General features: G+C 38.4%; 1 protein-coding gene across 2 annotated transcripts in view; it reads right to left on the bottom strand.

The window, feature by feature from the left end:
• The window catches only part of dip2cb (disco-interacting protein 2 homolog Cb), a 34,748-nt gene that overhangs the window by 3,594 nt on the left and 15,386 nt on the right, over positions 1–15,768 (bottom strand). For both annotated transcript variants that reach the window (XM_035527952.1, XM_035527953.1), the window contains exons 12-35: positions 14,083–14,206; positions 13,674–13,783; positions 13,401–13,503; positions 13,193–13,257; positions 12,972–13,065; positions 12,600–12,719; positions 9,401–9,515; positions 8,694–8,833; positions 8,353–8,489; positions 7,701–7,909; positions 7,378–7,492; positions 6,890–7,091; positions 6,700–6,797; positions 6,436–6,516; positions 6,221–6,344; positions 5,721–5,842; positions 5,490–5,601; positions 5,092–5,201; positions 4,191–4,321; positions 1,156–1,324; positions 725–895; positions 451–512; positions 239–296; positions 80–154 (exon numbers count right to left, since the gene is read on the bottom strand). In XM_035527952.1, coding sequence (XP_035383845.1) covers positions 80–154; positions 239–296; positions 451–512; positions 725–895; positions 1,156–1,324; positions 4,191–4,321; positions 5,092–5,201; positions 5,490–5,601; positions 5,721–5,842; positions 6,221–6,344; positions 6,436–6,516; positions 6,700–6,797; positions 6,890–7,091; positions 7,378–7,492; positions 7,701–7,909; positions 8,353–8,489; positions 8,694–8,833; positions 9,401–9,515; positions 12,600–12,719; positions 12,972–13,065; positions 13,193–13,257; positions 13,401–13,503; positions 13,674–13,783; positions 14,083–14,206 — 2,847 coding nt within the window. The remainder of the gene's footprint in view (positions 1–79; positions 155–238; positions 297–450; positions 513–724; positions 896–1,155; positions 1,325–4,190; positions 4,322–5,091; positions 5,202–5,489; positions 5,602–5,720; positions 5,843–6,220; positions 6,345–6,435; positions 6,517–6,699; positions 6,798–6,889; positions 7,092–7,377; positions 7,493–7,700; positions 7,910–8,352; positions 8,490–8,693; positions 8,834–9,400; positions 9,516–12,599; positions 12,720–12,971; positions 13,066–13,192; positions 13,258–13,400; positions 13,504–13,673; positions 13,784–14,082; positions 14,207–15,768) is intronic.

Genomic DNA, 15,768 nt, shown 5'->3' with positions numbered 1-15,768 from the left:
AATAAAATTGTGTGTTATTGGCCAGGCCTATGAACAGTGTTCATTTTGTGAGAACATATTTATATTTATAAAATCTGACCTCTCCTAGATGTGAATCTCCAATTGGTCCCTTTGTCTCAGGATTTGCAATGATGATGCGGACACCTGGTAAGATCTGCATATCAAAACAAACAAGTTAGTCATGCTTTACTGAATTATTACCCACCTTATTACTCACCTATTTTATAATTTTACCCACCTTGCCTGACTCCATGAGAGGCAGACTATGCGGAGACCCTCTTTCAACTAACCGTACTCTGAAACACACACACACATACATTATTAATTACCGAAACTGTTCCTTGAACACTCTCACAAGTAGTGCTTATTTAATCTAAATAAGCGCCTGAAAGTGTGTGGTGAGAAAGATTTCTGGAGGCTACATGTGGATATTCCAACACACTGTGGCACCTATCATGTCTCAGTGCCCTCATGTCCACATATACTGTAGTGGGATCTGGTCCTGAGGTCCCCTACAGGAAAAAAACAAAACAAAAAAAAACAACAACAACAACATGAACCAACCTTGTAGCAGACACACACACACACATGCGCACGCACGCACACACACACACACACACACACACACACACACACACACACACACACACAGCTTTGAGTAGACACAACTTTGTGTTGGTCTGTATGTGGGTATGCATGTATGTGTGTGTAAGCATGTACCGACCTGCAGACACACAGCGAGGTTAACCCTGCAGCCGAAGGCTGTGCTGACAGCGCGGGGATGCAGTCCCACATCCTTAAACAGTTTGGAGAATGACTGAGTGAGAGCGATGCGTGGCCTCTCCTCTGCCACCACCACGCACGTTCGCACACGTGACAGATCCAGCCCCCGAGCCTGACAGACAAACACACACACACATAATTAATTAAACATGAATAAAAATAAAACGTTCTAACTGACATAAGTTAGAAGTTTTGTGAGGTTATGTGCCTTTTTAAATACATGTGTGTGCATGTGGGTTGTCTACAGACCATGTGCAATCTGTGTGAATTGGTGTATGAAATAACAATAATATGCATGTAAATATATCCTGTCTGCCTTAGAGTGCCTGAAATGGACTGTGTCTCCGTTTGTATGGTAGTGTGTAAACTCACCTTGAGTGAGTCAGTGACACTGCCAAGTGTTTTGGTGCAGAGTTCCAGGACGGAGTAGGAACAGAACGTGTCTCTCACTCTGAGCTGGCTAACAGACACTAGCCACAGGGCTGGGTTCACCTCCAGTTCAGCCGGGGGTATCAGTACTGACTGGTGCCCTGCATACACACTACACACACACACACACACACACACACACACACACACACACACACACACACACACACACACACACACACACACACACACACACACACACACACACACAGAGACAGTTCAGGATGCAACACTGATTTAAAACCAACCTGTCAAATATGAGCTCTTATTGAGCCCTTGTTACTCAGATGCCAACAAGTCTACATCTGCACCAAGACAATAACAGTTGTTGTAACTGAATTCTGATGGCTAGAGGGGCACTTTTGAGATCAGCCTTTAGTTCTATATTAGAACCAATTGGTTTCACTCAATGTTTAAGAGAACCCTCACACTCCAGTGGACATACGCTTGATTTAGTACTGACATATGGTGTAGACATAGAGAACAGTCACAATACCCCAGTCTGATGCCATCTTAGACCATTCCCTCATTTCATTTGAACTACATATGAGCACAATATAGTGACTTCACCTTGGTACCACACCAGATGCATGATCACATCAGCAACTGCATCTATATTTATTGCAAGTCTCCTAGACTCATCATTTGTGACGGATACCCTCAAACCCCACAGAACTTGATCAAATGACTGAATGCTTAGAATCATTATTTTGCTGCACACTCAATGATGTTGCTCAATTTAGATCGCATGGAGAGCCTTCTCAAGTATAGAAAGGCATTTATTACCACTCAAACAGCTTCTCTCTTGACTCTAATAGAAAATAACAAAAACAAATCATAGATCTTTATTTTGTACAATTGCACATCTAAATAGGAATAAAACTGACAAAAGGCTCAGATTACATCACCACATAATAGGAATGAGTTCATTAATTTTTTAATGAGAAAATTAAGCACATTAGAGATAATATCCAGATTATAAATGTGACATTATGCAGTTACTTAGAGATAAAAAAAAAATCAATCCAGAAAAACTATAGAATCCTTTACTCCTATCCAAGAGCCTGAACAAATATCTCTGATCTCACACTCAAAATCTTTGACCTGCTACCTAGATTCGTTGCCCACAGTTTAAGTAGTTCTACCTGAAGTGATCTTTACTAAATTTAATAAAATCCTCCTTGAACATTGGCTATGCACCTAAATGAGCAGTAATCAGACCACTTATCAAAAAATTTCTTATTCACCTAATCACTACAAGTTTGTCTGTATAAATGGAAACTTCTCAGCATACAGCAAGGTTATTTAGTGTCCCACAAGAATCTTTATATATACTACCTCTAGGTGACATTTTACATAAACACTGTGCTAGTTTCCACTGCTGTGCTGATAATACTCAAGTTATATGCCTCATCCAAACCAGAAGACATTTATTATCTTAGTAATATTAACGAATGCATAAAGTATGTCAGACACAAGTTTGGATGTTGAGAAACTTTCTCTCACTTAATCCTGACAAAATAGAAGTGTTTCTATTAGGCCCACAAAGAGCTAGGATTTTGCTCTCAAATTACTTTGTGAACCTCAATGTTCTCCCAATCACATTTTCTTTTTAACAGTTATAGATCTTGGAGTAATTATGGATCCCAGTCTCTCATTTGAAGCTCATGTAAATAATATTTCTAGGACCACCTTAGGAACATTTTAAAGATTAGGAACATACTCATGAAGCAGAAAAGCTAGTCCATTTATCTAGTATCACTTCAAGATTGAACTACTGTAATGCCTTACTATCTAGCTGTACCTCTAAGAGTTTAAAGAAGCTCCAGCTAGTTCAAAATGCAGTTGACAAAGTACTTACAGTACTCCTATCTTGGCTACTTTACATTGGCTCCCAGTAAAATTGCATATTGATTATAAAATACTTCTAGTAACCTACAAAGCACTGAATGGTCTTGCCTCACAGTACCTTAGACAACTCTTAGTGCATTACGATCCACCACGTCTGCTTAGATCAAAAGGTCCAGGCTCTTTACTATTACTAAGAATAAGAAAATCTACTGCAAGGGGCAGAGACTTTTCCTATATAGCTCCGACACTATGGAATAACCTACCTGTAAATGTTCGAGACTCAGACACAGTCTCATTATTTAAGGCTAGACTTAAAACCTATAGGCATTTAAGTCTAAATACTTCCCACCTTAGGTAAAGGTGCAGGTCTGGGGGGTCTATGGGCATTAAGAGTTGTGGTACATTGGGATGCAATGATGCAGTCACTTTACCTCTTTTTGCCACTCAAGTTTGTTGACTGAGAGCAGCAGAGTGCTGATGTTCCAGGGAGTCCTCATGCCTGTGATTCCTTCTGGCTCTATCCCTTCAGCCGTGCCATAGCTAGATCTGACGGCATCCATCTTTGCGCATTATAATTCTATAATTTACACACCTTTGTACCTGCACATGCCTAATAATCTATTCTCCCTTTTTGCCGAGGTACACCCCCACCTGATGTCATGTTGTTACTGAGCCTCAACCCGTCTCAGCTGCCATGGCTCTTCACACCAGCCCCTGATGCCCACCCTACCGCCTCTCCATTGCCCTTGACAGATGTTCTCATGCAAGATGGGTTTCGGACACACGTACACCTTCGAAACAAGATTAGGACTTCCAGAAAACCGGAAAAGACATTCATTGCTTATTTGTTTATTTATTATTATTTTCTCTCACTACTTATTTTGCTCTTTATTGTATATACTGGAGGATGACCCCCCCCCCCCCCTTTCGAGTCTTAGTACCTCTCAAGGTTTCTTCCTCATGCTCTAGGGAGTTTTTCCTTGCCAATGTCCTCCTTGGCTTGCTCACTTGGGGCTTGGACTCAGACATGTGTAAAAACTGCTTTGTGACAATGGCGGTTGTAAACAGTGCTACATAAATAAATTTAACTTTGACTTTAGCAGTAGCTGTCTTTAGAAGCTCTGTACCTGCAAAGGCACCAGACTACAAAGCCCAGTCCACAATATGGGTCCAGACACACAGCCACCTCACGGGACGGATAAAGCTCACACTGCAACTTTATAGAACGACACAGTGCACTGGTAGCACTTTGAGACATCTATGGGAGGTAACAGACAGAAAGTGAGAAAGACAAACAGGGAGAAAAGAATAGAGATCAAACATCAAATGAATGTGATAAATCAACTAGAGTAAAACACAAGGCAGTCTGTAAGTATTTGGATAGTGATGCTATTTTGTTTTGGCTCTGTATTCCAGCACACTGGAACAAAGTAATGATTATGGGATTAAGGTGCATCATGTCATCTTTTATGTTACAGTATTTACATCTATGCTGGCTAAACTATATGATATAGCCACTTTTGCTTCGTGTTTGTTCTGTGGACCTTTTGTCTCTAGTATTGTTAGTAAGTGAAATGCCAGCCCACCATAGTTCAGGCTGGCTGATGGATTTACCAATCTAGAACATTCCACTGTTGAACCCTGAACAACTCAACATAATAGGCATCTTTATCCTACTGTAAAGCCATCCAGTGAGTTGTAGGGTACTGGGTTTATATTATGTCCAATGATTAGCATTTTTCAAATTGCAAGTTGAAATCATGAAATTATAAATCATAAGAACTTCATAGGTAATTATACAACAACTTAACTTCATAGTTCGGTTATAAAAACTACACTATATAGCAGTAATCACTGTTCTTTAAAACCTCAACCAAGAATTGGTAAAACCTCTTTGTTGCCCTATTGTTTATCGCCTGTTTGTATGTGTGTGAGAGTGTGTACTTTGTTTGTTTATTATCTCATTGTATCTATGTATGTAAGTGTGTGTATACCTTCTCTCTTATGTAGATGTTTGTGTGTGAGTACCTTCACTCCAGCTAGCATGCCTGTGGTGGACACACTAAAGTCCAGGTAGGCCAGAGATTCTGGATCGCATGGCTTGAATAGCAGTGGAGAGCGTCTCTTTGGCAAATCATCTTAAACACACATGCATAGACACACACAGACAAAGAGATGCATACACAAAAACATTTTTTAACTTTACCATCAATACTTGTCAACTCCTCAATTCAATATTTATTTATATTTATCTAAATCAAAATGGGTTGGATAAACCCATTTTATCCATCTGGATAAAATGGGTGTCACTGAGCATCTTGTGGAAACATTGAAATTTAACACAATATTCTCTCCTTTTCTCCCTCCCTCTCTCTCTCTCCCCCTCTCTCCCTCCCTCACACACAGACACACACACAGACACACACCGGTGTCAAGAACAGGAGGCCATGATCGCAGGTCCACAGCTGTGGATGCCTCTTTGGACCTCAGGAGCTTACATATCCCCTGGGTCGTCATAACACACACCGAACGACTCACCTGCACACAAATAGAAGTGTTTAATGTGTGTGTGCATGCATATGTATGTGTGCATGTTTACGTGTTTGTGTATGAGTGCAGAAGTGTGTGTAAATGTGTGTATGTAAATGCTTGCTTACTTCTACAATCATTTTTACAGTTGGCAGAGTAGTTGAAATGTTTTGGGGATGAGGTGGCCTCACTGTGATGGGGATGCAGCCAGCATACAAACAGCCATAAAATGCAGCGATCAGATCCAAACCTGTAAAACAGATGGATACACATATACTAAATTGAACTTCAGTGCACTTCCTCTGGCCATGAAACCACTGCACTGTGGTTTCATGGTCAGAATTGAAAAAACAAAAGAATTCTTGGATAATCTAGACAAGGAGTAGCATGGCTTAATGAGCTATAACATGTTCATGTTCATCTTTCAGAAAATGTTAGGATTATTCATCTTATAGAAACATAAACCTCAGTTCCTGTGTGCAGGCAGACATGACTGATCTGAACTGCCTGAGGAACTAGTCGAGGAACTGCCTGAGTAACAGCAACTTAGAGCCTTCACTTTTGGAATTTCCCATGAACAAATGCTATAAAAAGAAGAGGAGACATTCTTGTGCAATTGCGGAGTTACCTGGTGGATACACTAACGCGACATGATCTCCATTCTGTAGTTGTGCTCGCTCAAACAGCATGGCGGAGATCTTCTCTGCTCTTTTATGGAGCTGCAAACATGTTAGAGAACTCCCTACCACCCCCTAAATCATACAAAGAATTGACATTGTTAACATCGATGTGTTTGTGTTTGTGTGTTTCTGTATGTGATTATGACTGTGGTTTGTCTCTTACCCTTGAGTTAATTAATGTGTAGAGTATGTGGTCAGGGGTGGTTTGAGCTCTCCACTGCAACACTTCTGACAAGAAGAGGAACTGGATTACAGGAAACAGGAGGTTAAAAATAAAACTCACACATTAAAGAACTTTTACTACTTTAATACATTCCTAAAAGAAAACTCACAGTCAAATAAAAAATGTGCTCACATGCTTACACTTATATCTGCACCAACACACACACACACACACACACACACACCCACCCACCCACCCACACACCTGGTCGTTGTCTTCCTGACTCAGGTCTCGTCCACTCGCCTGTGCCATCCGCTTCCCTGCCACCAGATTCCCCACCATTACAGAGGCGGGGCCAACCTCTGCACATGCAGGCACCTGTTAGCACTATTCTCCTGTACCAGGTTGTATGAAGCTACTGTTGCCACATTAGAAGAGTACACATAATGTATACCAGGTTGTTTCTGTCTAGGTTTTGGGAGATTGGTGACGCATGAATGAGGGCACATGAGCACATTGCAGGGATGGAGTGCCCCCTCCTGGAAGAGCTGCTTTGTCTCAGAGAGGTGGATCCCTCCAAGAGGAGTTTTTGGCAGAGTGTTGGAAGGAACCAGTGCTAGGCAATACACACCAACCTGATGGATACCATCTATAGCCTACATACACAGACACATAGACAGACACACACACACACACACACACACACACACACACACACACACACACACACACACACACCATAAAAAGGACATTTGTTACATGCTGTATGGAAATAAGAGGGAGCATTTGGAATTTTTCATGTAAATACATTTCTCTATATTCATGTACCTGCTACATGTAATACTTGATTTGTCTAACTGAAAGTTCTTGATGTGTGTGTATATATACCTGTGATACGCTGCTAATCCACTGAAAGCTGTGTGTGTTTGTGTGTGTGTATACCTGTAGTACTCTACTCATCCACTGAAAGCTCTCTTCTTCTTTAGAATCTGGCCTTTGCTCTGCCACCACTACTACCCTCTCATCATGAAGTACCGTAATGGAGAACACCGCTATCCTATTCTCACACACACACACACACACACACACACACACACACGTTGCATGCACTTCTGTAAAAGGGTAGTTTAAAAAAAAAAAAAAAAAGGTACCTGTGATAGTGTTGCTGAAACACTATCAATCTCTGAAACACAATTACTTTACAGATTCTCTACGAGTTTTTAAAACGGAATCCTTTCGATATACACACACTGTCACACACATACCTTCCTCTGTACACAAACTTCATTGGTTCGACAGCAAGTGCAGTAGCAACAATGTCATCAGCGTTATGTCTCCGTCCTCCAACCTGTATTAATCCATCCATCTTTCCCGTCACAAAGATGGCTCCACCTGGGCCTACAAATCCTAACAGCCCTGAGCGCACAAACACACACTCACTTGCAGATGCGCCGCTGTCGGACATGGGACACACCTATATATAAGGGAAACAGAAAGAGGAAAACAAAAGGGAAGACAAAGACAAAAATATTTAAAGATCACACACTTCATAAAGTACTAGTAAAGTATTGCATACATTGCAAAAGTATTGCATACATTAAAAACTGGTGAAGGAGCTCAGTGTTACATATTCTAGCTTTGTTTTATTAAAAGTAATAGAAAGTGCCATGACAAAATGCAACATTTGCTATTTTATTACTTTAAAGAATGTTTGTACATTAATAAAACAGAACATTTGAGGAAGATCTTGAATGAACTATGAAATACTTTATCAAGTACTTCATGAAGTGAGAGTATCTGTTTAGAGACTTTAGCAAAATAATTATGTAAGGTCCTTTATTAAATAAGATAAATGGTAGTATGATGGCACTTTTTAAAAAAGCACTGATAATTACAAACAGGGCAGGTGTCTCACACCTCAAATGTGTTCTTGGTCATGCCTGTCAAACCATAATAGGATGTTCCTGTGGCAATGGATGATACACAGATTTCTCCGATCTCGTCGGTTTTACACAACAGAGGAACGGATTCCAGCTTCACCACGCACACTAATGCTGTGAGACAGAAAGAGCTGATTTAAACTTAACTGATAACTCACTTCAGAGGTATCGTCTTATAAAAAGAGTTAGTCAAACACATGCACATGCTTAGCGGATCTACCCATGACATCTGTTTGGCATCTACAGAGCATGGCTTTCACCACATATAGCTCTACTACATTCTACTGCTGTGTTTGAACCATGTAACACACACCACACCTCCAGGCATGGGCGAGCCAGAGTCCTGCAGGGTGAGCACAGAGAGCTTCTCTCCAGTGTCCACTCTGATGACACCGTGACTTAGACCAGTCATGCCAAGGAGGCCTCTGCCTGCCACCTTTGAGCTGCCCTCGATTGGCCTGTGGGGTGTAAACACACAACACGCAAACCATCTCAACCAGGGGTGAAAGCAGCTGAGACCACTGATAGCAATCTGATAACCTGAACAAACTACCCAGCCCATATACTATTGGTAACTGCAAGATATTCCAGAGCTGAGCATGACAGGTTTAAACATATCCAAACCAAAAACCACCAATGGAGAGATTGTTTACAATTTACTAGAAATGATTTGGGACCTGATATTATTTTATTGATCTATAACTGGCATGTGTCCACAAATCTTTAAGACTTGTTAATAGTACAACTAAATTATATTCAAGCATAGAGCAGCCGTCTTTTCATGATCCCAGAGTCCCACTCACAGCCTCCAGAGTAAAAACATAACATACAATCATTTCTTAATTGAATTATACCCCATACCAGAAATGCTTTTCTAAACCTGTGTGTGCATGTGAGTTTGACTGTGAGCATATATATATATGTGTGTGTGTGTGTGTGTGTGTGTGTGTGTGTGTGTGTGTGTGTGTGTGTGTGTGTGTGTGTGTGTGTGTGTGTCTGTGTGTGTGTGTGTGTGTGTGATCTACCTCCGCACAGCTACAGTTAGGGCCTCTGGTGAGCTGGCACATGGACAGATGACCTCTGACCTCAAGCCCATACTCTGAAATACGTTCAGGAATGCATCACATGATGATATTGACCCTAAGAAAAAAGGAGGGAGAGAGTTTCTGGAATTTTGAAAAATGAGAACCAGTCATGGCTAAAAAGTACTTTTGAGCTGTCAGAGGTTAAATCAGTGTTCAGGTATAAGCACACACCCCACACCAACCAGGGCTATGTTCAGGAACACATTTCAGTGTTCACCAACCTACAGGAAACTTGAGTTCTGAAGTTTCAATCATCTCCACTCCCTTTATTGGCCTAGCCAAGGGACCTCTACTGCCAATTGAGTCCAATGGAACATACATAGAAGAGAAACTTTTACTGCCCCATACACCAGTAACAAAACGGTCAAATCACAAACAAACAAAAACAATCTCAACAACAGAACAAAAGACACATAGGCTATTTGAAATTAAATATGAACAGCTATGTGATCATAATGGTATAAGGTACCTGCTAAATCCTGAAAGAATAAAAACACAGACGACATGAGCATGAATATGTATATTACTACTGGGTGTATAAATATGTATATTACTACTGCAGGGAGGCATTTCAATCACTCTATTTTTCATAGAAAAGGTTGTTTGACAGATGTTTGGACAGGTTTGACATGCTGCCTCCCTTTGAGGGAGCTTGGCTTGTTTGTCCAATTTTAAGATGGAATATTCCCATATTCCACTTCATGACTCCTCTTTGTCAATTACTTCAGGTGTTCCTGAAGCTGCTGCCATCTCTTAAAGTCTAGACTCTGAACAAAATGGAAAAAAAAAAAAAAAAAAAAAAAAAGGTATGCACTATCTACCATTGCTCTCGAATCATTCATGCTTGCTGCAGCTCATATTAAAAACTCAGCCAGGGTTGTTACCCTCAACATCACACACACAAATTGAAATGTCAGCACTGTTAGCATTGTGTTTAAACAGACACATTCCTTTTAGCCAGATCAAATAGCTATTTGTATAATAAAATCGATTTTTCCCAAATGCTGGTATAGTGCATTTTAAAAACTTTAGTACCCTGATGCTTTTTCAGTACTGGTATACAGTGGAACACTGGTGGAAATTATTCAAATTCATAAAAGATTACAAAACACTTTTGAAGAGTATAAATGCTAAATTCTTACAAATAAAATGATCAGACTGAAGAGACAATTGATGACCTCTTGGAGTTATACAAAAAATTAGTACATGATAGAGGGTTGCCAATCCCAAATTGCACAATATGGAAAACTTACTTTGAAACCTCAGAAAGCTCTAGACTCTCAGATTACAACAGATTACAACAGATTTTGATCAAATCAAAAATACTCAAACTATCAGCAATAAGATACATAAGATCTGGTTAAACTCTTTAATGTAATTTTAGTATCAGGAGAGCTGACACCAAGGACAAATAATAAGCTAAATTTTTAAAAATAAAATGATCAGACTGCAGAAGCAACATATGACATCTGGGAATCCTGCAAAAACAAATTGACACGAAAAAGGGTAGCTAATCCAAAATTGTCAATCCAATATGGAAAACTTACTTTGAAACCTCAGAACCTCCTAGACTCAAAGTATCACCCACAAAACAAGTTTACAGCAAAATCTGTCACTTCTAGAGCAGTACTGCCAGAGGTGGGCCCATGTAGTTCATTTGTCCAAAACAAGAATCCTGATTTTCCATAAGAGATCCAGATCTCTTATGGAAAACAGGTAAGCAGATATCAATTCACTGTGTATACAAGTGTGCTGAAAAGAGCTCATCAAGCAGTTTCATCCCTGCAGTAAATCCCTTTGTGAAATAGATTTATGTCATTAGATCAAAATGTGGAAAAAATAAAATATTCCATAAGATTTCTAAATCTAAGATCAAATGTTATATATCTCAATATCCATCCGTTTTTTAAATATTAGATTAAAAAAAAATTCAGTTTAAACTAAAAATACAACTGAAAGTTTCCAAAATATTGTAAGTCTGTAGAAATACCTCCAATGTTACATGCAGAGCTGAACCGAGCCTTTATTCACTACACATACAAAAGAACAATAAAACACTAAATTACTGCACTGCTCAATCGACCTGAACCACATTCAATAAAATGTAAACCAGTTCTGACCAGTCACCTCTGCTCAGAGTCTCACCTCCTATCCCTTCTGGTTCAACACTTCACTCATGAAAATATAATCTCTTGCTCCTCCACTAGAAAAACAAACACTGGCAAGATTCTAATACTCTCATATGATGATACATAAAAAAATTATGCAAGTCAGCAAAACAATCTAAAATTCGACAAATAATTCAATCGTACCAATCTAGCACATTATTTAAACATTAGTTTAAAAAAATAAAAGAAGAAGCAACCACAACCTTGAAGCTAAAAGAGGAATACATCATAAAAATGGATGCCAAGAGAGTAAAGACTGTGTAGGCAAAGAGATTTAATGTCAGAATATTAAATGAATTTTTTCATCTATTTACCAAAATATAAATTAATAAGAGATGTATACTTTAAATAATTTGAGAAGTTTAGTAATGCCTTGTTTTCTTTGTGAGTAAGTGATAAACGGCTGAGAAACTGAGACATTCATCACAGTAGCTAGCTAAGTATGCTCAGCTCTGCATCATTTTAGTAAGGATATTTAAAAAAATGTTTCATTTCTATGATACATTTTTTACAGACACACGATGCTGGTATGTTTTTTCTGTTGGTTTATTCCTTTATTTATGTCATTTATAATGTTGTTTTGTTTGTCATTTTTGTATCTGTATTTACTTATTTTTGTTAAATAATATGGAACTCCCTTTATTTCTTTCTATCTATGACTTTAGCTTTTGTACAGATTTGGCAAAATTTTATAATAATTCCAGTCATGCCAATAAAGCACTTTAAAAGAGACAGACCCAGACACAAAGAGAAAAAAAACAGAGGCCGATACACAAATTGCATGTCTGTATGACTCAGGTTTAATAATCTTTATGGTAAACCAATACGTTTAACGGTAAAAATGTTCCAATCAGTAGAACTGCAGGATATTCAGTGATAGTTTGATTAACCCTTTTCACAACACACACAAAAAAACAAAAAACAAAAAACAAAAACAAAAACAACCCCCCCACACACACACACACACTCACATGGGTTGGCACCATCAGCAACCAGCAGCATACGTAGGGAGCTCAGGTTGAGGTCACTTTGGTCTCTGTGTGCCACCAGAGCCCAGTGTAGATCCCTACTCTTTACACATGCCACTTTAGCTAGACACACATATGGAGAAAAACAGATACACACAGAGATACAGATGCACACAATACAAGAAGAGTTGTAAAGAAATTTTAAAAATTAAAAAGATCAGTACTGGTATTAATGAAGAACTACTGTTATATGTTTTTGCTGCAAATGATTGCAAATTGTTGCATTTAGAAATGAATTCTAATTCCTGCCTGACTGCAGCTGTGAAAGAAATGTTAAATGTTTGTGTGTGTGTGTATATGCGTGTGTGTGTTTACCTTTGTACTGACAAACTTTCTGAATCCAGGACAATGGATTCACCTTCATTAGGGCATATGGAACGCTAACCACATGGAGCATATTAAGTACACTCTAGAGAAAAACAGCAAGAGCAAGAGAGAGACAGACAGAGAGTGTGCATGAGTGAGTGAGAGGCATAAAGAGATTAAACAAAAAAAAAAAAAAAGTGGTTGCATGATAGCAAATAAACACTTATTACCATATGAATGCCATGCCACAGCCCAACATCTTTCTTGAAGTCCAACACATTCACCAGAGTCTCAGCTGCAATAAACACACGCACAAAGTTAAGACAACACAAAAAATGAATTTCTAAAAGACAAATGAATGTAAAACGTGTGTGTAAAGTATATGCCTGCCTTTCCATTATGTCCACTAATGTGTGTGAGTGCATGGCCATGTCTTACCCTCCTTATATCCACAGGTGTGGGTGAGTGTTTGGCAATGTGTCAGCATGGACATCCTTGTCACTGTCACTCCCAGGACACTTCCATCCTTACATGTCTTATACTGTCAATCAATCAATCAATCAATCAATCAATATCACTCATTCACCAACTACTGAAATTTCACATCTGACATGTAATTTTGTAATCAGTCCAAAATAAATAAATAAATAAATAAATACATATATATATATAAAATCACTGAAATACAAACTGACACACACACATACACACCTCAATATATGCAGTGTCATTGTTGGCATCTTTAATTAAAGGATACCACTCTCTGGGAGATTTAGATAAATGCTTAGAATCTGTCACCACCCACAACAACTTCGGCCAGCCTAAGCACAATAAATACACAAACAAACAAGCAAAACACACAAACACACAGTTATCATAATGTATTCTAAAAAGATGTCTATTTAAAAGTATTTTTGTATTATGTATGACAGAACAATATGATGCATCTTGTAATCTGAAATGTGTAACAAGTATAAAAATCGATCTATTATGTAACAAGAATGGGGAATTTGAGTGAATGCAAATGGTATTCTATGCACAAATAAAGAAAACATTTAAAATGAGATTCAAAATCAAAGCTGTTTATACATATAGAGAACCATCAGGTGAATTCTCTGACCTTTGAACTGCATAATGTCACCACTGAGGCTCTTGGGAAGACCTTTGTGACATGCATCACTGGTAAGTGCAACAGCAACTCCACAGCTGCCCAAGAGGAAACCAATTTGCTGACTCCCTGCATCCTTTAGGAGGACAGCAAGAGAGAGAGATCCAGAGGAAAGAGAGGCAGAGGAAAGATGGAAGGAGAGAGTGACAGAGGTGAAGATATCAAAAATTAATATTTGATCAGTGCAAATTCTTCAGTCTTCTGAATATTTGTCAGTATACTGGCTGCTGAATTTTGCCCCACTTGAAGCCTCTCAATTGCCTAAGGTAGTCCAGTGAAAAGTGCATTACAGTAACCTGTGCAATAAAACATGAGTCAACTTCTTAGCATTTTGCAGGGGAAAATAGTGCCTAACTCATTGTTCCTAAAAGAATCGCAAGAAGGCAGTCTTAGTAACATTACCAATGTGTGATTTAAAACTCAGGGCAGACTCCAGGATTACACCAAGATTCCTCATCTCAGGTCTTATCTGTAAAGCCAGATTTCCCAGCAGAGTTAATAATTTCTCCCTTTTAACTAGTACTTATAAGTAAAATCTTCATTTTCCAGTTTTATCTTCATTTAGTTTCATGTTATTATTATTGCAGTTTGCAATGTGAAATAGACTATTTAGAAGTTGATTTAGAGCACTGGCATCATGTTGTGCTGAAGTTATGTATTGTACATGTGTTTAGCACCTGCATAGCTATGGAAGTTGACCCCATGATCCATTATAATTTGTCCAAATTGTACCATGTACAAGGAAAAGAGGGCCAAGTATACATCCTTGCAGAACACCAAGAATGTTTTCTCTTGTTGTTACATGACCACTGAGACTAACAACATACACAAATGTGGTAAACCAATTTAAGATTGCAGAAACACCAAACTACTTAAGGCAATGTAAGTATACTCTTATCTATAGTTTTACAAGCTACACATAGGTCTAAAATCATTTACTACTTTTAACTGTGCTTTGTCTTTATAAAACCCCCTTTTCCACTAAATATTGTTTACATATTTAGGAACGCATTCACTTTTATTCAATTTTTATTTTACTAAAGAAAGGTAATTTGAAACTGCCCTGAAGTTGCTTAAAATCACAACATTTATATTATGCTTTTTTAGCAGGGGTTTGATTTCAGTAGTTTTAAGTGCATCTGGAAAAATGTCCTTCCAGCTTAAATGTCTTATCAGTTTAAAAGCCAATCAACCATTGCAAATAATATGCCCATTTTCAATTAATCAATTTATAGAATGAAGGTGCATTCAGTCTGCACTGCATTGTCTGTACTGATGGAAAATAATTCTAAAATTGCTTGTGTCTTCTAAAATCCCAAACCTTATTGCAAATTATAAACTTAAGTATGCTTCTTGACCAAAATGAAAAAAGAGAATCTAATTCAACATTGCCAAATTATGTGAAATAAATTTCAGAACACAATCCCACTTATACTCTGCTAACATTCTCTATAAAATCGAACTAATTCCATAGCATACAATCAGAGCTATTGTTAACATAAAAATTAAATGTCGGCTAACAGAATCTTGCAACATAATTATATCAAATCAGAATCAGACCATTCATTTCACAATTACAGATCAAAATCTTCTGACATCTCAATATTAAGATCAAAGTAATCATTAATCAAATAAAAA

This window comes from Electrophorus electricus, chromosome 7 (genome assembly GCF_013358815.1).
Source record: "Electrophorus electricus isolate fEleEle1 chromosome 7, fEleEle1.pri, whole genome shotgun sequence".
Taxonomy (NCBI): Eukaryota; Metazoa; Chordata; class Actinopteri; order Gymnotiformes; family Gymnotidae; genus Electrophorus; species Electrophorus electricus.
The sequence above is the reverse complement of the archived record's forward strand: the minus strand, read 5'-3'. Positions and strand labels throughout refer to the sequence as shown.